At 35.2% G+C, this 25,234-nt stretch overlaps 1 protein-coding gene across 12 annotated transcripts in view; it reads left to right on the plus strand.

Moving 5' to 3' along the window:
- The window catches only part of LMNTD1 (lamin tail domain containing 1), a 446,849-nt gene that overhangs the window by 402,379 nt on the left and 19,236 nt on the right, over nt 1-25,234 (plus strand). For 8 of the 12 annotated variants that reach the window (XM_086713811.1, XM_086713806.1, XM_086713807.1 and 5 more), the window contains 5 exons: nt 6,944-7,062; nt 10,041-10,270; nt 12,927-13,125; nt 23,360-23,546; nt 24,092-24,211. In XM_086713811.1, the coding sequence (XP_086569937.1) occupies nt 6,944-7,062; nt 10,041-10,270; nt 12,927-13,125; nt 23,360-23,546; nt 24,092-24,211 (855 nt within the window). Of the gene's footprint in view, nt 1-6,657; nt 6,851-6,943; nt 7,063-10,040; nt 10,271-12,926; nt 13,126-23,359; nt 23,547-24,091; nt 24,212-25,234 lie in introns of those variants that run through there. The other 4 variants (XM_086713814.1, XM_086713816.1, XM_086713815.1 and 1 more) reach the window with 3 other exon arrangements.

Consider the following 25,234-nt stretch of genomic DNA (forward strand, 5'->3'; position numbering starts at 1 on the left):
ATGATCTGTATTATTTTGAAGCAAATCTAGACATCATATAACTTTATGTAAAAAGCTTCAGTATGTATTTCTAAACAGTAAGGATTATTCTTAACGAATACAATCATAATGCCAAACACACCTAAAATATTTAACTTTTATTCCTTAATATTATTAAATATCACGTTGATTTTGTTGTTGTTATTGCTATTATTGTTTTTTCTACCGTTATTATGTATTTTCAGGTACATTATATAAACCACATGAATACACCATGTGGTATTACCATTGATGGTGTAATTTTTCCAAACTGACAAACAACTCTTTGAAAAGTTCTGAACAAACCAATACACTCTTCCTCAATGTAAACAAATAGTTACTTCGTGGAGATTTTAGTATATATTTAAAGTTTGAAAAAAATATTTTGTATTTATAGGTAATATGGAATTGGGCTTTGCACTCAGATAATTATAAACTAGTTTTCATCTTTGTCTAGAAAATTATGTAGTATGTGGGAAAATTATTTGCAATATTTAAGAAAGTCTCTGGCTCGTATCCCCACCAATCTTTATGACTACTGTCACTGTTCTTTCACATTTGCAAAATGCCCTCCATGGTTCACTTCATACCCTGTTGAAAACCACTTACTTAGTTTGAGCTTAGTTTTAGTTGCATATATGCTATAACTTTGGGAAAATAAATAAGGAAGATCCTGTATGGGGAATGACTAGTGGAACATTCGCAAACTTAAAGCTTTTCAAAATTTTTCTCAGTTGATGAAATTTTGTTTCTCCAAACTATATTGCAGAATGTGAATAGGTTCTCTGATAAAACAAGTGAGATCATAATGACTTCATGGTAATATATGTAGTTCAAGTACAGAAAATTTTAACAACTAAGAAACCAGTCAGGTAGAAATAGGGAAACTGGGATAGTGGTAAGAAATAATAAATTCATTTTTACTTATTTCCTAAGAATAAGTATAAATTTATAAATCTCTTTATGCTATGTTTACATAATTGGCCCACAACCCTAATAAGGAATTATGCTTCATCTCCAAGACAGAGAAAATACAGTCAAATGTTTACCCTCCTCTAGCTTACTTGCTTCACTATAACTTCAAGTAGTATATTTCTTGTCATTTCTTTTTTTACTCATTTTTTAAATTCAATTATAATTAATATACAGTGTTATATTAATTTTAGGTGTACAATATAGTGATTCAACAATTCTATATAGTACTCAGTGCTTATCATGATAAGTGCACTCTTAATCCCCTTCACCTATTTCACCCATCCCCCCACCCACCTGTCCTCTGACAACCACCAGTTTGTTCTCTATATTTAAGAATCTTTTTTTTTTGTTTTTCCCTTTTTTTTCTTGTTTTTTTTCTTAAATTACACATATGAGTAAAATTATATGGTACTTGTCTTTCTCTGACTTATTTTACTTAGCATTGTATCCTCGAGATCCATCCATGTTGTTGTATATTGTAAGAGTTCACTATTTTTATGGCTGAGTAATATTCCATTGTGTATATACCACCTCCTCTTTACCCATTCATCTATTGATGGAACTTGGGTTGTTCCCATAACTTGGCTACTGTAAATAATGCTGTAGTAAACAAGAGGGTGCATATATCTTCATTCATTGTTTAGTACCATGTTGTTTAGCTTCCATGTATTTGTGTTCTTCCAGATTTGTATGTGTGTGATAGATTTCTAATTTCATACCATTATGATCAGAAAAGATTCATGATATATCAGTCTTTTTGAATTTTTGAGACTTGTTTTGTGACCCAACATGTGTTCTGAAGAATATTCCATGTTCATTTGAAAAAAGAAATGTTTATTATGCTATTTTTGGATGGAATGTTCTGAATGTATCTGTTAGAGCCATCTGGTCCAGTGTGTCATTCAAAGCCACAGTTTCTTTGTTGATTTTTCTGTCTAGATGATATATCCATCAATTTAAGTGGATGTTAAAGTCCTTTACTATTATTGTATTACTATAGATCACTTCCTTTATGTCTGTTAATAGGTGCTTTATGTAATTGGGGGCTCCATGTTGGGTGCATAAATATTTACAATTGCTATATCTTCGTGTTGGATTGTTCTCTTTATCATTAAATAGTATCCTTCTTTGTTGTTACAATCTTTATTTTAAAGTCTGTTTTGTCCAATATAACTATTTTTACCCAGGCTTTCTTTTCACTTCTATTTGAATGATAATGCTTTTTCCATTCCTTCACTTTCAGCCTGCTTGCATCTTTAGGCTAGAAGTGAGTCTCTTTCTGTAATGTGGCTATTGTTGATAGTGCTGCTATAAACAGTGGGATGCCTGTGCCCCTTCAAGACAGCATTTTTATATGTGTATTGACTGATAAATTGATAAAAAAGATATGAGATATATATACATATATACATACACACACAACGTAATATTATTCAGCAATCAGAATGAATGAAATCTTGCCATTTGCAACAATGTGGATGGAACTAGAGTGTATTATGCCAAGCAAATAAGTCAGAGAAAGACAAATATCATATGATTTCATTCATATGTGGAATTTAAGAAACAAACTAGATGAACATAGGGAAAGGGAAAAAAATGTAAGATAAAAACAGAGAGGGAGGCAAACCATAAGAGACTCTTAAATACAGAGAACAAACTGAAGGTTTCTGGAGGGGAGGTGGTTGGGGGGATGGGCTAAATGGGTGACAGACATTAAGGAAGGCATTAATTGAGATGAGCACTTGGGTATTATATGTAAGAGATGAATCACTGTGCTGTACTCCTGACACAAATACTTCACTGTATGTTAATTAACTTGAATTTAAATAAATAAATTAAAAAAAAGAAGTGAGTCTCTTAAAAGCAACATATAGATGGGTCTTGCTTTTTTATCCATTTGGTCATCCCATGTTTTGATATGAGCATTTAATCCATTTACATTCAAAGTAATTCTTGATAGGTATGTAGTTATTGCCATTTTGTTACTTGTTTTATGGTTTTTTGTTGGTTTGTTGGTTTGTTTTGTAGTTCTTCTCCCTTTCCTCTCTTGCTCTCTTCCCTTTTGGTTTGTTTTCTTTAGTGATATACTTGGAATCCTTCCCCTTTATTCTTTGCATATCTCTTACAGTTTTCTATTTGTGATTATCATTAGGTTGATATATAAGATCCTATGCATATGGCAGTCTATTTTAGGATGATGGTCATTTAAGTTTGAACCCATTCTAAAAGCACTGAATTTTTACTGTCCCCTCCCACGTTTTATGTATATAATGTCATACTTTACATCCTTTTATTTTGCTTATCCTTTAACTGATTTTTTATATATATGATTTTACTGCTTTTTTGATTTAGCTACATTGGCTTTATAAGTAATTAATCTACTACTTATTATGTTTGTGTGTACCCGTGAAACCTTTTCATTTTGTAACTTTTTTATTCTTGATTATGGCCATTTTCTTTCCAGTCAAAAATTCCCTTTAACATTTTTTGTAAGGCTGATATAGTGATGAACCCCTTTAAATTTTATAGGGGTTCTATAATTAATTTAAATTTAAATAGTCTATGAAACTATTTTATTTCTCCTTCTGTTCTGAAGGATAGCATTGTTGGATAGAGTATTCTTGGTTACAGGTTTTTTTCTTTCAGCATTTTGAATATATCATGCCACTCTCTTTTGGCGTACAGTTTCTGCTGAAAAATCAGCAGATAGCTTTATGGGGTTTCCCTTGTATGTAACTGTTTTCTTCTCTTGTGGTGCTTTAGGATTATTTCTTTGCCATTACTTTTTGCCATTATAATTATTATGTGTCTTGGTGTGGACCTCTTTGCGTTGATTTTGTTGGGGGCTCTCTGTTCCTCCTAGATCTGGATGTCTATTTCCTTCCTCAGATTAGGGAGGTTTTAACCTATTATTTCTTCAAATAAATTATCTGCCCCTCCCCTTTCTCTGTCTTCTTTTTTTGGGATACCTATAATATCAGTGTTATTGTGCTTGATAATGTCACTGAGTTTCCTTGAAATATTCTCATTTTTTACTATACTTTTTTTTTCTTTTTGTTGTTCAGTTTCTTTGCTTTTTATTATTCTGTCTTCCAGCACACTGATCCATTTTTCTGCTTTCTCTTATCTACTGTTGATTCCTTCCAGTGTATTTTTTAATTTCAGTAATTTAGTTCTCTATCTCTGATTGGTCCTTTTTTATATTTTCTGTCTTTTTGTTGAAGGTTTCACTGAGATCCTCCATTCCACTCTTTTTTCGCATCCAATTAGTGTCTTTATGACCATTCCTTTGAATTTCTATGAGGCATATTTCTCATCTCCAAATCATTTTGTTATGATTTTGTCCTGATCATTTGGGATATATCCCTCTGTCTCATTTTGTCTAAATATGTTTGTTTCTATGTATTAGGAAAGTCAATTATATCTCTTGAAAGTAATGGACTTATGAAGAAGAGGTCCTATAGTGCCCTGTAGTGCAATGTCCCTTGTTCATCAAAACCTGGCACTTCAGAGATGTCTCCTATGTGTGTTGCATACACACTACTGTTGTGGTTGAGCCACATTTTCCTTCACTCCAGTCGGCTAGGTGGTCATCTTTGTTGTGGGCAGGGTTTGGTCTCTGTGCTATTATGAGGATAGTCTGGGACCACTTTGTGCGTGTAGTTGGGTCAGACCAGTCGCTTGCCCTCAGCCTGTTATCCAGAACTGTAGTTGCGCTTACCTGCAGGCTGCTATCCCTGGATTGTCTCCTGAGTGGCTTTTTTTGGTGAGTGAAACCTATCAGACCAGATGTCTGCCCTCAGTCTGTCTGTTTGCAGTGGCGCCCCCAACTACAGGGCTTTCTCTTTGTGCTGCCCCCTGTGAAGTTTTTGTCAGTGGGCAGGGCCAGCAGTTAGATCAGATGTTTTCCCCCAGCCCACCGCTAAGGCTGCAGTGGAACTGACCTGTGTGATTATCTTTCCCTCTCACCAGAGCAAGAGTCATTTTGGAGTGGTGCTGGCCACTGTCAGGGCTGCTTGTAGAAGGCGCTGCATCAGACATGACTTTGGAAGGATTAAGGCAGGTTGGATGGGGCAGTCTGCAGGAGAATGTGGGGGCAGGGCACATAAGTGTTATCAAGGTAAGTGCTCATCTTCTTGGAGGATGAAACCTAAGCTAGGTACCAAGTGTTCATGCTGGTTCCCACAGATGTCTGGCTATCCATGCTGGGGATAGATGGAGATAATGGTGCCCGCCAGCTCTTTTGTTCTTGGAGAAATTTCTTAAAGATTCCTGTTCCTCTAGCACACATTCTGACATTAGTAAATAAATCTTCCTGGTGTACCCCAGGTGCTTTTCAAACTGCTGCTTCTATGCTGTATCTTGTCAAAGTTGTGTGCTGTTTTGTTAAGGGTGGCAACTGTTTCCTGTCACCTTCTGGCTCTCCTGGAGCTGAGCCCACTGATTTTGAAAGTTCCCAGTGTTAAAACCCGGTGATTGTGAAAACTCAAAGTTAAGAATTTCTGATTTTCAAAGCCAAATGTTATGGGGACTCATCTTCCCAGTTCAGGCCCCATATGTCTGGGGTGCCTGGTGTGGAATCTGTCTTCCTCCTTTTCTGTGCTTGTGGTGTCCCTCTGGTATTTATGGTTAGTCTCACAGGTTAGTTTGGCTCCCAACTGGGGTTCCACCCTTTCTACCATTTTTTTATGTGGCCTCCTTTCCAAAATTAACTGTGGAGAGTCTATTCTGCCAGTCTTCATGTCATTTTCTGAGTTAGTTACACTGATGTGGCTGCTATCTAGGAGTATCTGTGTGAAGAGGTAAGTTTAGGATCCTCCATGCCACTATTTCATAGGTTCCCTAAGAAATCTTTTTCTTTTGACTTATTAAAGCAGTTACTTTGTTCGTTGGCCTTTGTATTTAACTATTATTCATCATTCCCTGATGGAAGCTATTTTCTAATCTAAATTGGAAGATGTTTATCTTTATTCCTTGAAGAAGGAATTGTTAGTGCCTATCTGGTTCCTGGTACAGAGTGGATGCTTATTTAAATATTTATTAAATGAACCTACTCACCCAGTAATCATCATTGTTAATCTGCCTTATTACTGTGTACAGTCATGTACCTTCCTATGTGTTAATTTTATTCTTATGTCATAATTATCATAAAGCATTAAGTGTGAATCTTTTATTCAAGGTTGGAATCTGAGCTAAGTGATTTCTTCTAAACCATACTGCTGGCATAACTAGGAGAAGAATTTAGGTCCTCCTAGCTTTGATTTCACTATTTCTACCAATAGGTTTCTTTCTGCCTGAAAAGTATACAAGTTTTCTGTTCCTGCTGCTTGGCCATTTGTGTGTGTTCAGAGAACATTTGCCAAAACAAAATAAATTAAAAAAAAAAAACAATTAAAAACAGTAACTAATGCTCCCAATATTTATATATAGGCCTTGACCCTCAGATATCCAAAATAGGATATTGAATATTTTGGTATCAAAATTTATCCAGTGAGAGATATGGCTCTCCTAAAAGCAAGTTACCTTATTTACTGTCTGCAAATTGAAAAGCAGGTGCAGCATCAATATAGTAATTGCTCAGAGACTGGAACTTTGTAACTATGGAGACATTAACTCACAGTGTTCTAACAGGCAGTGTTGGCCGATGTGAAAGTTATAGTCATAAAGGTAGCCTTCTGGGTTGCCGCCCTGCCTCTTGAGCTGCTTCAAGTGAATGTTACACACCTTCACCCTGATTTGCATCATATCATTAGCCAATACCAGTATTGGCTATGTCAATATTTACATATTTACATTAGAAGCCTGGCTCTGGCACCAGTTTGGGAAAGAAATTATTTAATCTGGCATATGCTTTGAGGTAGTTAGATTAACTGGTGAGGTCACTTGAAAATAAAGTCTACCTTCAAATTCAGCTATATTTATTCCTAATATCATGATTTTTTTCCCCCAGGAAAGAAACGAGACTTTTCTTCTAGCCAAGATGAAAGACATGCAAGCCAGTCAGAAAACTTCAGTGGCCCTGCAGAGTGAAGTCCATGAGCAGGAAGATAAAATGGAAAATCAAGCACAGTAAGAATGGCATAAGTGAGAGGAGAGAAGGATCTGAGTTTTAGAGGATAATGAGGACGTACTTGACCTCTTCTTTCAAAATATCTTATGAAGTAGTTGTAACTAGAATTGATTCCACACATTTTTCTAAAATTAACTATAACATACAACTATTTCCCCAACCACTGTGTTATAAAGTACAGTCCTTGAGTAATACAAAAGTTCACCTGTACAGATCTCTATCATATGAGTCATGGTTGAGACTCCAAAACTTATATCTAGCGTGTTAAGGAAATTGGCAGATAATTTCTTTAGAACTACTTTACTGACCTTGGGGACAAAGAATTGATAGAGAATTTTGGTTTGGAAAATACCTGTGAGGATGTGAAATAAAAACTGCAACTCACCCCACCACCACCAAAAAAAAGAAAGAAAAACAAAAGCAAAAAACTACAACTCCCTGTTTTTACTGATTAAATCATTCTATCAATTAGAGAATTAGCATAGATTTTCCAGTTTTTTTTTTAATGGCCTCTAGTATTGAATATACCCAATTTAAATACCTAAATTTTTTTTAAATAGGCTCCATGTCCAATATGGGGCTTTAACTCACGATCCTGAGATTGAGAGTCATGTGCTCTACAGACTGAGCCAGACAGGAACTCCCTGAATGTACCCAATTTAAAGCTAATGTTATTTCGCACCTAGGTGTCCTGTGTTTACTGTTCAGTTCAAGTCCATTTTTTAAATGGTCATCTGAGGTCATCTGAGAAATGATTGGTGTCAGTATTACCAATGTAGTACCCCTTAAAATAACATTGAAATGTGGGAATTGAACTTTTATAACTACCTCTGGTTTAGTGCTAATCAATCCCAGAGGTAACAAAGTACTAACAAAGAGCTTAGAAAATTCCATACAATAGAGGCAAAGCTAACTAAGCACTAGGACAAATCCCTTATCTTCCAAAAAGAGTCTAACAAGTCAGGGAGTACAGGGTTTAAATAATGTATCTAGACATGTGTCTCTTCCTGAAATGTTGGAGCTCTTACAAAAGTATGTGCACCTATTAGAAATTTCTTATTCAACTACAAAAATAAGAATACTTTGTGGCCCTAGGCCAGATTTCTTTAATCACAACATTTGCAAAAGCTTATTAGGAATCTTCTGTGGAATTAAATTATTCCAAAATGCTATTGTTTTACTGGAGGAAGAAAAAACTTTGAAGCTTATAAAATGAACATGCTGAAAAGATATAGGCAGTTTGTAATGAAACCCAGATAGATGTAAGGAACTTTGAAAGAGAAAAGTACTTTTCCTGCTTATTCTAGCTAGTATCAGGCAGAAATCATATCATATGATCCTGTCTCAGGTTGGACAGAGACGAAATATTTTTAATTTGACAATTTACCTCTATAGTCTCCTTCCCACTACCCACCACATCATAGACAAGAGTATATTTTCATGGGTTAGAGCTTTTATGACAAAGATGAGTGCTTAGGATGTCAGCAAAATGGCAAATGCTCAAGCTTAACATGTACTGGGCTAGTAGTACAATTTTTAAAGCCAATGCCATTTAATTATTTAAAAAAAATTAACTAGGATGTCTGTACCTTCTGAGAGGTACATTTAGAGAAGTCTGGTTTTTAGTACAGAACTCTCCAGATACAATATTTCTGATGAAGGAACTTACAAATTGCAGAACAAAATTATGAATATATCTTGGTAAACAAAGAGATTAAGACTGATATCACTTTGGTGGATTAGGAAACTTCAGGCCCTTGTCCCCTTATGAAAACATTTGGAAAAAAACAAAAAACAAAAAAAACAAAAAAACAGAAGACTTGCTAAAATATCTTCATAGGAACTCTGGAAAATAAAGAGATCAAAATAGTGACAATCCATGAAGGCAAATACTTAGCTCTTGACTAACAGAGGTAGATAAGTGGCCCCCAGTAAAGGGGTGCATAAGCTGACCATTTACCAAGTTTTTCAGAAATCTAAAGGATTTTGGACCCCAGGACTTTGTTGATAATTCAAGTATTAAACACACACACATGCATACACACACACACACACACACACACACACACACACACACACAGATTGCTTTGAGGTAACTAAATCTCAATGTGACTCATACAAAGTTTGTCACAAACCTTTTCATGAGTCGTGCCATGGGAATATTGTTTTACTTGTAAAATAATTGTGTTGTGGTTTAGAGGCTTTGTTTAAATGCACACTAGTTAATAAATGCTTTATGCATTTAAAAAAGAAAGAAAGGAAAATCTTTGTTCATAGTAAGACTTACTTATAAAAATAATACTGGCAAATTAAGTCTTTCTTCTCTCTCTTTTCTATATTCCCCTCAACACACACACACACACACGCACACACATGTACACATGTGCTCTGCATTTATAGAAATTAATTTTCAGACTATATTTGAAAGTAGACATTAACTCTAGAATTTTTATAATTAGAAATAGAAATAGAAAATTAGTTAAGCAACAGGAATTGAAAGAAAACGGTTTAGTAAACAATGATATATTAAACAGGTATTATAATCATGCTTTTTAAGCTAATTGAAAGGGAAATATTATGTAACAAGTGATAAAAGTGGGATATAAATGGTTTCTAGAGTCTCAATTTTGAGTTAAAAAGAATACACTAAAAGGCCTGGAATTAAATTGTAAAAATTTTGGTTGGTGGCATTTTGGTGACTTTTGTTTTCTTCTTTCTACTTTTGTACGTTTTCAAAATCATCTACAGTCGCAATTTACTTTTTAGGTAAAAAAGTAAATAAAAGCATGTCTTGAGGCTTAAAGCATCTTACTTAGATCGCTAAAACTACAACTGTAAGATGTCCTTATGCGTACAAGATGTATAATTCTTTTAAAAAGCAGAACTCTGAGTAGTAATCATAGTTCATGATTCTTATGTTTGTATCTATTCGTTTTGACTTTCTTACTTTGTTTATTATACTATTTTATGTGCACAGAAGAGAAGACACACATGATGGTCGCCCAGTGACACAGCGATCTTTAGTACATTTTTTTCCGCAAACAGATTCAGATGCCACACTGCCTTTGTCACAGTCATTAACCTATGACACACCTCTCAGTTACTATATGTCTGACCCTCAGTTTAGTGGAATAACTGTATCAACAACTGGGCAGAACACTCCTAAAACTACTATAGAGGGCCATTCCCAATCAGCAAACAGCTTGGGTAAGTAAAACATGTATCAAAAATTTTAGACTATTTTTTAAAGCATGCAGTTCAATAGGTTTTTTATGTGCCTAGAAGTCAGAATGATGTGTTATGATTTGTCTCCAATAACACAAATCTCTTAATGTCATATGCAGAGTAACTTGATTATCCTTACCATTGATCTTAGCACTGGAGTCATACTCAGGTCACATAAATGTATGTGGCCAGATGTATCATCCCCATGATTAAAATATCTTGAATTGTCATAATGTTCATGGGCTGATGGCTGAGGTGCTCTAGAATTGCTAGATGAAAATTCTAATGTGTAGCATTTACTCCCCTTCCTCTGAACACTATCAGAAAGACTAAGCAATGTCTTGTGTATTTGTGCCATTAGAAGACTTATGGCTTATGTAAGGAAAAGACAGATAACAGAAAGAAGCAAAATAAATGGTAACAAAACGGTGGAGAGAAAAAGAACAATAATGAATTTGGAGGAGAAGAAAACAGAAGCAGTTCTATAACAGGAAAAAGTCAGGTTTTGACAGTTGCCAACACTGTAAACAATGCACTTTAGCAATACCCACAGCATGTTTGTTTTTAAACAAGTGTAGGGAACTTTGAGGGTATATTAATTATCAAGGTTTACTGAAAAGACCATGGTCTTGGAAACAGAGGACCTAGCTCTAAACTATATTTCTACTTCCTGCACTGGGAGATTTTAGGTAAGGGTATTTAACATCCCTGAGTTCCATTACCCACAAGTGCAAAATAGGGATGAAAATGTCAACTTCACAGGGCTGGCCTAAGAATTAAATAAAATATTTATGAAAATTACCTAGCATACAGTAAGTACTAAATAAAAGTTAGTTGTGAATCTGAATATATCTACAAGCACCTTCTCATTAAATAGGTTAAATTTGGGGTCTGTATTTCAATTACCAGTCAACAAGTTTCCAAACTGGTAGCACAAACACACCCATGACTCTTGATGCCTCTGTTTTCCTCTATTACTCTGTGGACAGTTAAGCCTGGCTGCTGTTTATCTGTGTTTCATTTTGTTTCTGATATTTTCCTATTTCATTTGGGGATTTCACCTAATGCCATTATTACCTATGCTTCATTGTTTGTATGCCTAAAATATATTTTTTACAAAGACCTCCTAAGATCACACTGACCTTTAGCAGTGACCAAAATCCATACACTCAAAAGTGAAAATACCAACTTTACATCTAGGGAGGGAATATTTTTCCTTCTTTGTCACTGTATCATCATGGTATATGTCCTATATTTGGATTAAACTGTGCAATCTTTTAGTATTAGGGGGAAAAACAAAACATAGTGGTTTCCCCTTGCAAGATGAGACTTGAGCTGAGCTGTATTCTTCTCCTTCAGTTACCGTAGATTCAACTTCTATAGATAGATACCTGGGTTCCTTTCTAGATTAAATAACAACTGGCACTAAAATTAATCCATCTTCTTTCTTTTTAGAATACAAAGATAATGTATAATCTCCTTCCCCAAAGAAATTTAATGATTAAGTAAATACCCACTTGACTGGAAATGAACTAATTGAATTCCATACATTGCTTCTAGACAAAATACTTTGAGGAATTCTTTTTAGGAACTACGTGTTTACTCCTTTCCATCTTTCATCTTGTTTTGGCTTTGTTAAAGACACAAGAATATAAAGCAAACTCTAGATTGCCTTAATCCTTTGATGATTTTGGACCCAGTGTCACATTAACCAAAGTCCCTGAACTACAATAATTGCTATCACTTACTGAATATTTGCTGAATACTAGACACTGTGCTAGACAGTTATCTACATTTTCTTCAATCCTCACATTGCCTTACACAAGGTAGTATAATTTGTGTTCAGGAAAATGGAGAATTAAAAAGTTTAAATCCATTGGCTTACTAAGTGGCAGAGCCTGGATACAATTGCAGGTCTGTGTAAATCCAAGATATTTTGTTCTATCCACTCCATCATGGTCCCTCTCTGAAGTGTTACTCTCTCTGCAGACACATGATTAGGTTTACTCAGCATGGTTCTTTCCATGCAAAATCATAATTTAAAAAAAAACAAATTTCCAAGAGCATACTAGAGTCTGATTAAGCATTACTTTATCTTTCTAATAAAGAATTTTAGTTCATTAGAGGAAATTTAAGTCTTTACCTGGCACAATTACTAATTGTTGGTAGGAAGGATTCATTTGACGTTTTAATTTATGGGTAATAATTTGGGGAGGATGGCTAATATGAAATAAAATAAAGTTGTGTTTATATATAACATATCCAAATTTGAGAAACTCAAATGTTTTACCTCCTGGAAAGCTTATGATGCTTCTAGTACATACGAAAGCTTATAATGCTTCTAGTATTTAATAATCAGTTGAGTAAAAGTCATTATGCCAGTGATATTATTGATAATTTAAGATTATTGAAATAATCTCTAGAAATTATGTGTTACTAAAAATAATCACTAGTTATTTTATAGACTTTGGTTTAAAGCTTTTAATTATCCTCATTGAGTTTGACAGTGACCGTAAAATGTATAAAGAATATAATTTTGTAGAAGCAAAGAATAAAGATAGCAACTTTGGGTTCCTTTAATGTCTTTTTATTTATTTCTCTCTCTGTTGCTTTCCTCTTTGACTGATTTCTTTAAAAGGAGTCAACAGCTTCATAATGACAAAGAAACAGCCTCCGTCAGTCCTTGCTCCTGAGACAGCTGTAACTGGGGAAGGAGAAGATTATTTCCTATCTTTGTTTGGTGATTCAAAGAAATTTGCTGCATGCTCATTCCAGGCAGAGAACACCCGGAAGCACTTTTCCATGATTCTTGAAGAAGTGGGCCAATCTAGATCCAGGTACATATTCTATTTGAACTATTTAATATCTTCTCTTGGGATAGAAGCTACGTTATATCAGTAGAGAATTTTATTTCTTTTTTCTTAATGTTTATTTATTTTTGAGAGACAGAAAGAGTACAAGCAGGGGAGGGGCAGAGAGAGAGAGGGAAACGCAGACTCCAAAGCAGGCTTCAGGCTCTTAGCTGTCAGCACAAAGCCCAGTGCAGGGCTGGAACTCCTGAACCATGAGATCATGACCTGAGCCGAAGTCAGACGCTTAACTGACTGAGCCACCCAGGCGCCCCAGAAAATTTTGTTTCTAATCTGTTGTTACATCCATGATTTCATCTAAAACCCTAAACAGCTTGTTGAAATACAACTGTTTCACGTTCTGAACAATGATAAGAAATCAATGTAACTTTCTAGGGAACCAAACAAGGATGCTGATTTTTCAAAGATGCCAGAGAAAATAGCACTACATAATCCCTACAAATAAAGTCAATTATATTTTTTTTATTATTGGGAAATCATTCAGATGGATTTAGTATTTTTTTTCTCTTCTACTAGTCTCTTGAGTTCAAGATATAAGGAGAAAGGTGGACTTATTCCTTGATCCATTTTTATGGTTGTTGGTATCTGGCAAAAAGAATTATCAGGATGAAAGTTGATATTAGAACTGAAATAAAAGAGTAGACTCATCTATACATTTACTTAACCCTGATTTTCTTGTTCCTTAACAACAGATTGAATTGTGAATTATTAGTAATAAACACATGTTGACAGAGGGTGTTAGAAGGCTAAAAGAAGTTGTTAGCCAGGTTTGATGATCATACATAAAGGAAACATTTCCCCTTAGGTCACATTTCCTAAAATCACCCTCTATTACCATTCAACTGTAGTGAACACCTAAGTGTTCTTTCAACCATCCAAAAACACTTCATCAAATTGTTCATTCAGTATCTATCTACCATGTTAAAAATGATGACTTGTTTGGGGCAAAAATTCAAAAAAGACTTGTGAATATGGTTTTAAGAACTTTCACTCAGGTAGATCAGAAAAGAGCTGCAGGTGTAAGGATTGAGAGAGAGGCAAATAATGTATCAAGGCATTTAGAGGAGAACTTTCTCCCAGCCAAGGATGATCTGGGAAGACTTTGTGAAGGAGTTATCATTTAGAATTATCTTAGAAAGATAAGTAAATTTGGGGTATGCAAATTTGGAGTCTTTGAGAACATCCTAGATCACTAGTTCTCAACCCTACCTACACAATTGAATCACCTGAGAAGTTTTTAATGTCCTGATCCTACCCTAGACTCCGAGTCAGATGTTCTAGTGCTGGAATAGAGCATGGTATTTTTTTAAACTCCATAGTAATTCTAGCACACAGCCAAGGTTGCGAACCACTATCTTACTTAGAGCAAAGGAACAGCATAAACAAACTGAAGGAGGCAGAAAAAGCTAGGATCTAGGAGATATAAGGCATTTTACAGCATTGCTCCACTGAGCAGTGTATCAATTAGTGTAACAGGGCTGTAGGGGCCAGATTTGGGGAGTGATCACAGTGAGCCTTGAATACCAGGCTGAGGAATTTGATCTTCACAATGGGCACGGGAAGCAATGGGAAAATTTCAGACAAAGGAGTAACAGGATCATGATTCAGAACATTTAATTGTGGCAATGAATATTATGAATGAATGTTGGAGTAGCATTTTGTCAAATGCTTTTTATGCATCTACTGAGATGATCATATAGTTTTTCTTTCTCAATGTTAAAGCAACCCTGTGCTCTTAAAATAAATCTCATTTGATCATAATGTTAACCCTTTAAATATATTGTTGAATTTGATTGGCTAAAATTTTGATTCAATTGTTTACATCTATGTTTGTGAAGAGTATTGATCTGTAGTTTTCTTCTGTAATGAATGTCTTTGTCTGCTTTGGCATCAGGGTAAAACTTGCCTCATAGAATGAGTTAGGATATAATTCCACTCTCATTTTCTAGCTGAGTTCCTGTAGGATTGATTTTTTTCTTAAATATTTTATAGACTTCATCAGCAAAGCATTCTGGGCCTGAAGTTTCTCTGTGGGGAGGTTTTTACCTACAAATTCTATTTCTTTAAAATAGATATCAGTATATTCCAGTTATCTGTATCTTCTTGAGAGAACATGGATAGTTTGTGTCTTTCAAGCAATTTGTCCATTTCATCTAAGTTGCCAGATTTATATTCATAAACTTGTTCAAGATATTTCCTTATTACCACTTTAGTATCTATAGAATCTGTATAGTGATGTAACATTTCTTGTTGCTGATACTGGTCAGGTGTGTCTCCTTCCTTTTTCCTGATCAATCTTGTCTGAGAGTTATCAGCTTTATTAAACTTCTTAAAGAACCAGTGTTGGGGCGCCTGGGTGGCTCAGTCGGTTGAGCGTCTGACTTCAGCTCAGGTCATGATCTCGCGGTCTGTGAGAACAGTGTCCAATATCTTGGAAAACATCAGTTCATATAATTTCTTCTAGATTCTTAGTTGTTTCAGGTGAGAAGTCAAATACAGTTTCTGTTACTGAAACTCAGCTAGAAACAGAAGCCTCTTCTCAATTTGATTGTTTTCAGTAAAATATGCTGTTTATTTCCTGCTATCACTCATTATCTCTAAGGATGTTTAATATATTCCAGCAGGAGGAAAAAATAGTAGACAAACAAGAAACAAAATGAAGAAATTATTAGAATTTTCACTAGCTATGCATGATCTTTCTTCCTACCTCTAAGACCATATATTAACTTCCAGGTCAGTTCTAGATGCCTCAGGAGTGACCAAACTACATTAAGAAGGCTACCTTCCCACTCATTCTCATTCTCTACACTTCCCTAGGCAGTTGTTCATTCTGTAAATCTAGAATCAGGATGGTAGGAAGCTGTGGGCCAAGTTGGGCCTCACCAAGATAATGATAACTACATGAATAGTTTTTGTCCAAAATAGCTTATAATGTTACAAATCTGAGGGCTTTTCTCTTGTAATAGCAATGAGCTGAATCAAACTCCCTGAGTCTTCCTAAGTTTGTCTTCTAAAAACGTATAGGTCTTGGGGCGCCTGGGTGGCTCAGTTGGTTAAGCAGCCGACTTCGGCTCAGGTCATGATCTCATGGTTTGTGGGTTTGAGCCACCATTGGGCTATGTGCTGACAGCTCAGAGTCTGGAGCCTGCTTCCGTTCTGTCTCCCTTTCTCTCTCTCTCTGCCCCTCCCCTGCTTGTGCTCTCTCTCTAAAATAAATAAACATTTAAAAAAATTTTTAAAAACCTTATGAGGTCTTAAATACTGTACCCCTTCATCAAACCTCCCACAGCTATAAACATAGGTGCCAATCTGTACAGAGAATTGTTAGGTAGGTGTCTATTGGAAGAACTGACACTCTAAGGTAATTTTAGCAAACTTTAGAGTTGTAGAAACCTTAATGTAGATAAGTAGCATGAAGCTATCAAGAAGAACCTAAGAACTAGATAAATCAGCGCTTAAATAATGGAAAGTGTTTGTTTTTTAAAAAGTTACATAGCCATATGTCTCTTCAATCTCTTTACTAATCAGTCCCATGCCAAGACTCCTGAAAGAATGATTGGTACATTTTACACTCTCAGCATATCATGACTTATAAGCAGAGGTCTGAAGTCACTTTTCTACTAAAGAAAAGTGGGAAGGCTTATTGTAAAAAGAAAAAGATAACTAGTAAATGCTGTGTGATAGCAGTTTAATAGCCCTGCCTCTGTGAATTTCTATGTACTGTGTGAAGTATTTTCCTATAGCTTTTGGCCAAATATCAAAAGGCAGGGAAACGAAGTGATTAGCCCTGACATGGGTGAAGTTATTTTTTCCTTCAGACAAGCTAATTTATTCTATTTATGTGCATAAAATAAAAATTTAAGATCAATGAATAAACAGTTCACGTAAATAATGGAAGGTTTTTGAAAAGCAACTGTGCATATTCCATTATGTGTATGATAACAAAAGGATAACGGAACTATTCTAGGTTCTTATCTGTTTAAAAGCAAAACTCAAAATAGTGCTCATCTCCCATGCAAAAAAAACAAGTCTGAAAAACAAAAAGGCATCTTGTCAAGAAATTAAAGTATCTCACAGAGAATTCAGTAACAGTAGGATGAGGATGACATAGAGGAATTCTAGGCAAAGAAGAGTAAAATGTTATACCAACAATTTAGTAAGAACCATAATGGTAATGCAAAAGAAAAAACAGGTATGTAAATTACTCAAAAGTAAACCTCTGCAAAACAGCCATTCTCATATAATGCAATGGAAGTATGAAATTAGACCGCTATTTTTAAAGCAGTTTGGTAGTGCATATTGAGATTTCATGGATGTTTACATTCTCTGTTCTCACAATTCCTCTTCTAGAAGAGGAAACTCAGAGTGATAGCCTGACATTTTAAGCCATTTTCTCCTCAAAACAGTTGCTAATTTGAAACCAGCAGCTAAGAAGCTGAGAAGTTAATCATATATTGGCAGTCTCATAAGACTAGGTGAATAAATATTGAGATTCAGGGCCTGTCAAGAAGGAGGACCATTGAGGGGCGCCTGGGTGGCGCAGTCGGTTAAGCGTCCGACTTCAGCCAGGTCACGATCTCGCGGTCCGTGAGTTCGAGCCCCGTGTCAGGCTCTGGGCTGATGGCTCGGAGCCTGGAGGCTGTTTCCAATTCTGTGTCTCCCTCTCTCTCTGCCCCTCCACCGTTCATGCTCTGTCTCTCTCTGTCCCCAAAATAAATAAACGTTGAAAAAAAAATTAAAAAAAAAATAATAAAAAGAAGGAGGACCATTGATAAACAACCCAGGCTTTCAGGTGGAACCTCAAAGGGTCACCCAATAGTAAGAATTTACAAGGCATACAAAATGACAAAAGTTGACCAAAAACTAAGGTTAAAAATGGACATTAAAAACAGGCCTAGGTAGGGGCGCCTGGGTGGCTCAGTGGTTGAGCGCCCAACTTCAGCTCAGGTCATGATCTCATGGTCTATGAGTTCAAGCCCCATGTCAGGCTCTGTGCTGACAGCTCAGAGCCTGCAGCCTGCTTCAGATTCTGCATCTCCCTCTCTCTCTGCCCTGCCCCCGCTCATGCTCTGTCTCTCTCCCTCTGTCAAAAATAAAAATAAACATTAAAAAAAACTTAAAAAAAAAACAGGCCTAGGTAGTAAAGATATTATGGTTATCTGACAGGGATTTTAAAATAACAATGACTAAATATTCAAGGAATTAAATGACAAAATAAATATTTTATTAGTTTATTCTCTTATGAAATTATCAAAAAGAAATTCTAGAAGTAAAAATTCCAATAAGAGAAATTACTATTTCAGAAATAGTTGGGTTTAACAATATATTTGATGCAACACAAGAGAGAATTATTGCACTAAAGCATTCTCAGAAGAAAATACCCAGGCTGAATTGAAAAGATTTTAGAAAAACAGAAACTAGCACACAATTATAAATAGAGAAAGATTTAAAACAAAATTGAACTACTTGTAACTGAAGTCCCTTAAGGGGAGGAAACAGATTAAGACAAAACAGTATTGGTCAAAATCCAACATAAAGTTTCCCAACCTAATGAAAGACATCAAGCCACAGATGCAAGAAGCACTGCCAACTCCCAGAAAGATAAAAGGCAGAAAAATAACAACCCAAATCTCTGATTACATTGTAGAAAAACTTCTAAAACAGAAGACATAAGGAAAATCTTAGAGAAAAAAGACACTTAAACAAAAGATTGGTAGTGGTTTATCATTAGAAAAACAGAAGACAGAAAACAGAAGACTTTGGCAACATTTCTAGCACACAATTTAAAAATATATAAGAAGTGTATGTTGGTTTTCTATTGCTGCCATAACAAATTATCACCAATATAGGAACTTAAAATTACATGAATAATACTTTTATTACTGCACAGTTCTTCTTCCAAAAATATGTGTATATATTTAAATGCTATTTTAGAAATACTATTAACTCAATTATAAAAATGTAAAACAACCTTATAGAAGTGGAAAAAATAATATGAACAGGGAATTCACAGAACAAAACTGTGTGGCCAATAAATAGCTTACTCAACTTCTCTATAATCAGGGAAAACAAATTTTGTACCCATGATATTGAAAATATTAAGAAATTTGAAACTTTCAAGTGTTAGTAGGGATGTGGGGAATAAGAAGAGTGACTACCAACACTTGCAAAGACAGTGAGTAAAGCATGCAATGGCATGAATTATCACAAGTCTTGTGGTAAATTTTAAGACTTCATGGTTACAGTTTAAGCAAGCTAGGAGGTAGGGGGAAAAAAGAAATTATGTACAGCCTCGTTTCCATGCTATGAAGCTGGTGTTTTGTCTGGAAGTACATGGTAAGATACTGAAGGGTTTATCCTTGAACAAAGATTGCTCTGGAAGCAAAATGGAGACTAGTTAGGAGGGTACAATACTGGAGAAACCAGTTAGGACACTATTATAATATCATACAAAGGTGATGAGAGCCTAATGAAGATAGTAACAATAGGGATGGAGAAAAGGGGATGTATATAGAAAGACATAGGGATAGAATCAATAGTATTTGGTCACAGATAAGGCAAGGTTAAGAGAGTGCAAAAGTAATGGAAATTTCAGGCATGGCCAACAGAATAAATGATGACACAATTAACTAGAATAAGTTTCCCACTCTTCCCAAATGATGAGTTCAATTTGGGGAATGTTGATTTAGAGGCACCTTTGGGGTCTGTGGTCAATTGTTTCTATGGGTCCAAAACTCAGCTGGAAAGTCTAATTTAGATATAGCAGTCATCAGTGTATTAATGCTTACTTAAGCCTTATTCATAGATGATATCACATATATGGAGTGTGATGAGAATAAAAGAGGGTTAAAGACAGAATCCTGGGGATCAATATCTGAGAGATGATTGAAGAGGAAAAATCTGAAAAAGAGACTAAAAAGAAAAGAGAGAGAGAGAGAGAGAGAGAGGGAGAGAGAGAGAGACTGAAAAGGAGCAACCAGACTGAAAGAAGGAAAACAGTGGACTTGGGTAAACAAGAAGAGTTCCAAAAAAGAGGCCATATCTGGCAGAGGCAAATACCACCGAGATATTAAGACAAAGACTGAGTTGGTGGGAATGTAAGTTGGTACAGCCACAGTGGAAAACAGTATTAAAGTTCCTCAAAAAATTAATATCATAGGATCCAGCCATTCTACTTCTGGGTATATACCCCCAAATGAAAGCAATCTGAAGAGATAGATAGATGGCACTCCTATGTTTATTGCAGCATTATTTACAATAGCCAAGATAATAGAAGCAACTTAAATGTCCATCAATAGATGAATATCTATCTATCTATCTTTCTATCTATCGAAATCTTACTCAGCTGTAAAAAAGAATGAAACCATTTGCAACAACATGAATGGACCTAGAGGGTATACTTCTAAATGAAATAAGTCAGACAGAGAAATACAAATATCATATGACTTTACTTATTTATGCAATCTAAAAAACAAAACAAATAAACAAACCAGAAACAGACTCATAGATAGTGAAAACAGACTGTTGGTTACTGGAGTTGTGAGAGCTTGGGGCCAGGTAAAATAGGTGAAGGGGATTAAGAGATACAAACTTTGAGTTATAAAATAAACCATGCTGATGTAATGTACAGCATAAAAAATATAGTCTATAATATTGTAATAACTTTGTAAGGTGACAGATGGTAACTAGACTTATCATGGGGATAATTTTGTAATGTGTAAAAATATTGAATCACTATGATGTACACCTGAAACTAATAGGATATTGTATGTCAATTATACTTCAATAAATATACTGTAATACATATTTGACAGTTGCTAAGAGAGTGGATCTTAAAATTTTTTCTCACAAGAAACAATGTAACTCTGTATGGTGGTGGATGTTAACTAGACTCATTGTGGCAATCGTTTTCCAATGTATACAAATATCGAATCAATATGTTGTAAACTTGAAACTAATATAATGTTTTTCAATTATATATCAATAAAAAAAATAAGTAACCACTCAATTTATCTCAGTTTACTAACCAAGAGGATATTGGTCATCTTGGTCTAAGGCAGAAGTAGATGGTAGTGGATCGAGGAGTGAATAAGAGGTGAAGAATTATTGACATAGTCTTTCCAAAAGCTTGATTGTAATAGCAGTATGAAGTGGAAGATGGAGGAAGATTGTTTTTTTTAAGGTGGCGGCAGTTTGAGGATACATATACATTTGGGGAAAAGGGGCACTGTGGAAGGAGAGGTTAGTATTAAAGGACAAAAGAAGAATAATGAATGGACTGAGATGCTGAAGCAGTGGGGGGAGGCAGTGAGCAGAGGGTTTCACTGTGGATGGGAGAAAGGCCCCTCTTCCACTGAAACAAGATGGGCTGGAACAGAGAAGAGGTAAAGTGGGTATGGGTGAACCTGCTTCTAAGAGGAAAGCAGGAAAACACACTTCTCTCTAATGGCCCTGTTTTCTTAGTGAGATTATTTGCTGAGAGTAAGGATGGAGATGTGAGGCAGGGTTTTGTACATTGTTGGAGGAATAATGGACCAGGCTGGTTTAGCTCATGAAGAACACAACTTGCTAAAACACACACACACACACACACACACACACACACACACACACACACACACACACACACCTTGCTGCCAGTTACTAAGGGAGTCATTAAGGGCCCACCTGTGGTTGAAGACCAATTTATTCTGTGGCAGTAATTTGTGTGTGTGTGTGTGTGTGTGTGTGTGTGTGTGTGTGTGTGTTTTCTTGCAGTACTCAACCACCAGGCTATATAGACTTTAAACAATTTGAATGTTTGCATCAAACCTCTTTGAGAATGCATTAGTTGAGTGAGACAGAAGAGCTAATGCTAACATTTATTGGGTACTCTTGGACACGCAATCTCTCTCGAAACATGTCTGTAAAATGTCCTTGTCTGTAAAATGGGACTAAATAGTACTTGTCTCACTGGTACTTGTTGGAAGAATTACATGAAATATTAGTGTTCCTCAGATTGTTTACCATGACCTTCAATAAGAAATGGGTAGCCTTATTGTGAGGATTAAATGAATATCTGAAAGTTCACAATGCCTTTCCCAAAATATCTGGGGACTTAATGTGTTTCAAAATTCTGAATTTGGGGAATTTGAGGAAAGTAATATGATGACCAGAACACATATTACATAACATCCCATCAGGGCTTAGAAAAGTATCCAAAATCAAACATTAATCTTTCTACAGCTAAACATAATTAATATTCACACAAACCACAAATGAAGACTGTTAATAACCTCCCAAGAGTTTCAGGTCAGATTTTGCCACCGAAAGAATTCAGGTCAGATTTTTCTTCAAATGTATATTTTTGTCAAGTTTTTATTTAAATTCCAACTAATGGACATACAGTGCAGTATTAGTTTCAGGTATAGAATTTAGTGATTCATCACTTTCATACAATGCCCAGTGCTCATCACAATATCAAACGTATTTTTTTTAAGCTTTGGGGTTTTTTTAGGATTTTTTGGATTTTGGAATTGTGGATATGAAATTGCAGCTATAGATACAATCTTTACAAAGTACCCAGCACATAATAATTATTGGTTATTATTACTGGCATTTCACTTTTAAAATGATGGCTATAACCCACAAATGGGATTTCATGTGACCCACACTCTAAGAAATGCTAACATACAGATGTTTAGCCTGGTCCCTGGTACACACTAGGCTTTCAACATGTTGCAGGGAAAAATTACCATTTTATATTTGTATAATATTTTAAGTTTCAATCATTCTTTTTAAGCATGTAGTTGCTATTCACCTTCACAGTAACTTTATCCGAAATAATCTGAATGGTTTAACTTTCCTCTTCATTTAGATGGTAGTTTCATGTCTCAGTGCTTTTATGATGAACAGAAGGAATGTAAATAATGATAAACACATCTTCCTATGGCATTTATACCTTGCCACCTAAAGTGCTTTCTAACTTTTCTTTAATTACTTTATGTGAAAGAATTTTGTTGCATAGATAAACAAGCAGAACCAAGAGATCAAGCCATTTGTCTTAGGTTATAAAATACACTATTTCTACATAGACTGTGTCCAACAGACTATACAGCTATTTGAAAGTTGTACTTTCAAAGCATATTATTCAGTCCTTAAAATGAGCTAAAGACACGTTTCTCTAAAGTCGCCTTATAATCTTTGTGTTTTATTTTTTCAGTGCTCTTGGAGACATTAAAATAGCTGAAGTAAATGTCAAGGGTTTATTCGTGAAGCTCATTAACTCTTCCCTTGACAAAGAACTGGAGATTGGAGGTCATATTCTCCAGCAAAATGTGAATGGACAAACAGTCTCTTTGTACCGCTTCCTTCCAAATATCATAATGCAGGCAAATCGCACAGTAACAGTGAGTGCCAGATATAAATGCTGTGATGCTCTGAACTAGAATTGTACAGGAAAAACTCATCTACCCAGCCAGACTGGCTCAGCACCAGTTGTTTCTTCATCATTTGATCTCTACGTAAAATGTGGTTTCTCGTTGTTGTTGGTTATTTGTGCCACTTTGTCCATCCCTAGATGTAAATTAACACCCGTAATTCAATTTCCATTGCTTTCCTCAATTTGGTGTACAATACCTTTTGTTTTTATGATTTCACTATTAAAATGAAATACTTAGGTTCCCAAAACTAAGCAAACGTAATCCTTAAAAGCAAAGAGATTGTTTGCTTAGAGAACAGGTAATTAGTTGATGCTGGAAGGTTTCCTTTCTTTTTTGTGCTTTCCTTTAAGTCATGTACAGTAGCTTGGTTTACACAGCTGATATTATATATTATGCAGTCATATTTTAAAACCTCATTGTTCAAAATGACACGTTTCAATGACCCCCTGACATATACGAAACTATGTGAAGCTGCAATGGCATTTGTCATTAACAAACCATTTTTCTTATAGGTTTGGGCAGCTGCATCTGAAGCAAAGCATCAGCCACCATCAGATTTTCTTTGGAGAGAACAAAAAATGTTTAAAACAAGCCCAGATTGTACAACAATTCTGTGCAAACCTAATGGTGAAGTCAGTGTCTGATTCTCAACAATAGCTTTTAAAAGAATGCATAGCTCTCCTTAGGTTCCCCTCCTCCTCTTAGCTGACTCAATTATTTTCCATCCTTAAGAGCTCAGATAGAACCATCACCAACTGCAGTAACATGTCAGGCAAATCAACAGCATCCTCTTCCCAGGGCCAAAATGCCAAAGAGCTACTTACAAGTTGGCAAAAATAATTTTCATAGCCCATATTTATAAGAAGTTACTTCAAATTTTAGAATCAGGGATGGATTTTATTTATGATATTTAGCCCAAAGAGTGGAATAAGAAAGGAAAGTACTACATAGAGACCTTTTCTATTCATTTATTCATTTCTCAATTATTTGTTGAGATTATTGTCCATTCCAATGGCTGTAATAAGTGCTGAGAATATAACATAGAGTAGGATATGATATCTGCTCTTAAGATATTAATATTCTAATGAAAGAATCTATAGTCTAATTTGTAACAACTATACTTTAAATCAACTTCACCATAAATTAAGTGTATTAGTAATAATTTTAGGTAACTTATTCCCAGTATTTGACAATTTTATATTTTCACTCTACCTTTTCCTTAGCATAATAGTAGCGTTAAGTATATGCCCAAAAACACACTAATAAAGTTGAAAGCTATCTTTGTTTACAACAAAAAAGTTAATCTTTTTGCAAAAACATTATTTTAATTTTTCTTAAAAAATCTTTTTTTTCTTACCCCCAGTCTAACTTACTATGTCATATAACTACTAATCCAGATAATATGTTAATTGGAATCTAGCCCTTTGATTGTCTTTCTTGCTACATTATACCTCATTCTTAGATTGTACTCTCTCTTTTGAGTAGACTTGCTAATTTATTAAGAGCCATTTAACGTCTTTCTGTAATAACAGCAGTTGTTAGATAGGGAGACCACTCATTAGCTGTAATTTTGAAGCATTTACTCACTTACCTTTAGATCTTTCAGCGGGCTAAAACTGAATTTTGTAATACTTCTAATGATTCTCATTGATGGG

The sequence above is a fragment of the Puma concolor genome, chromosome B4 (assembly GCF_028749965.1).
Source record: "Puma concolor isolate L17-30 chromosome B4, mPumCon1.1.hap2, whole genome shotgun sequence".
NCBI lineage: Eukaryota > Metazoa > Chordata > Mammalia > Carnivora > Felidae > Puma > Puma concolor.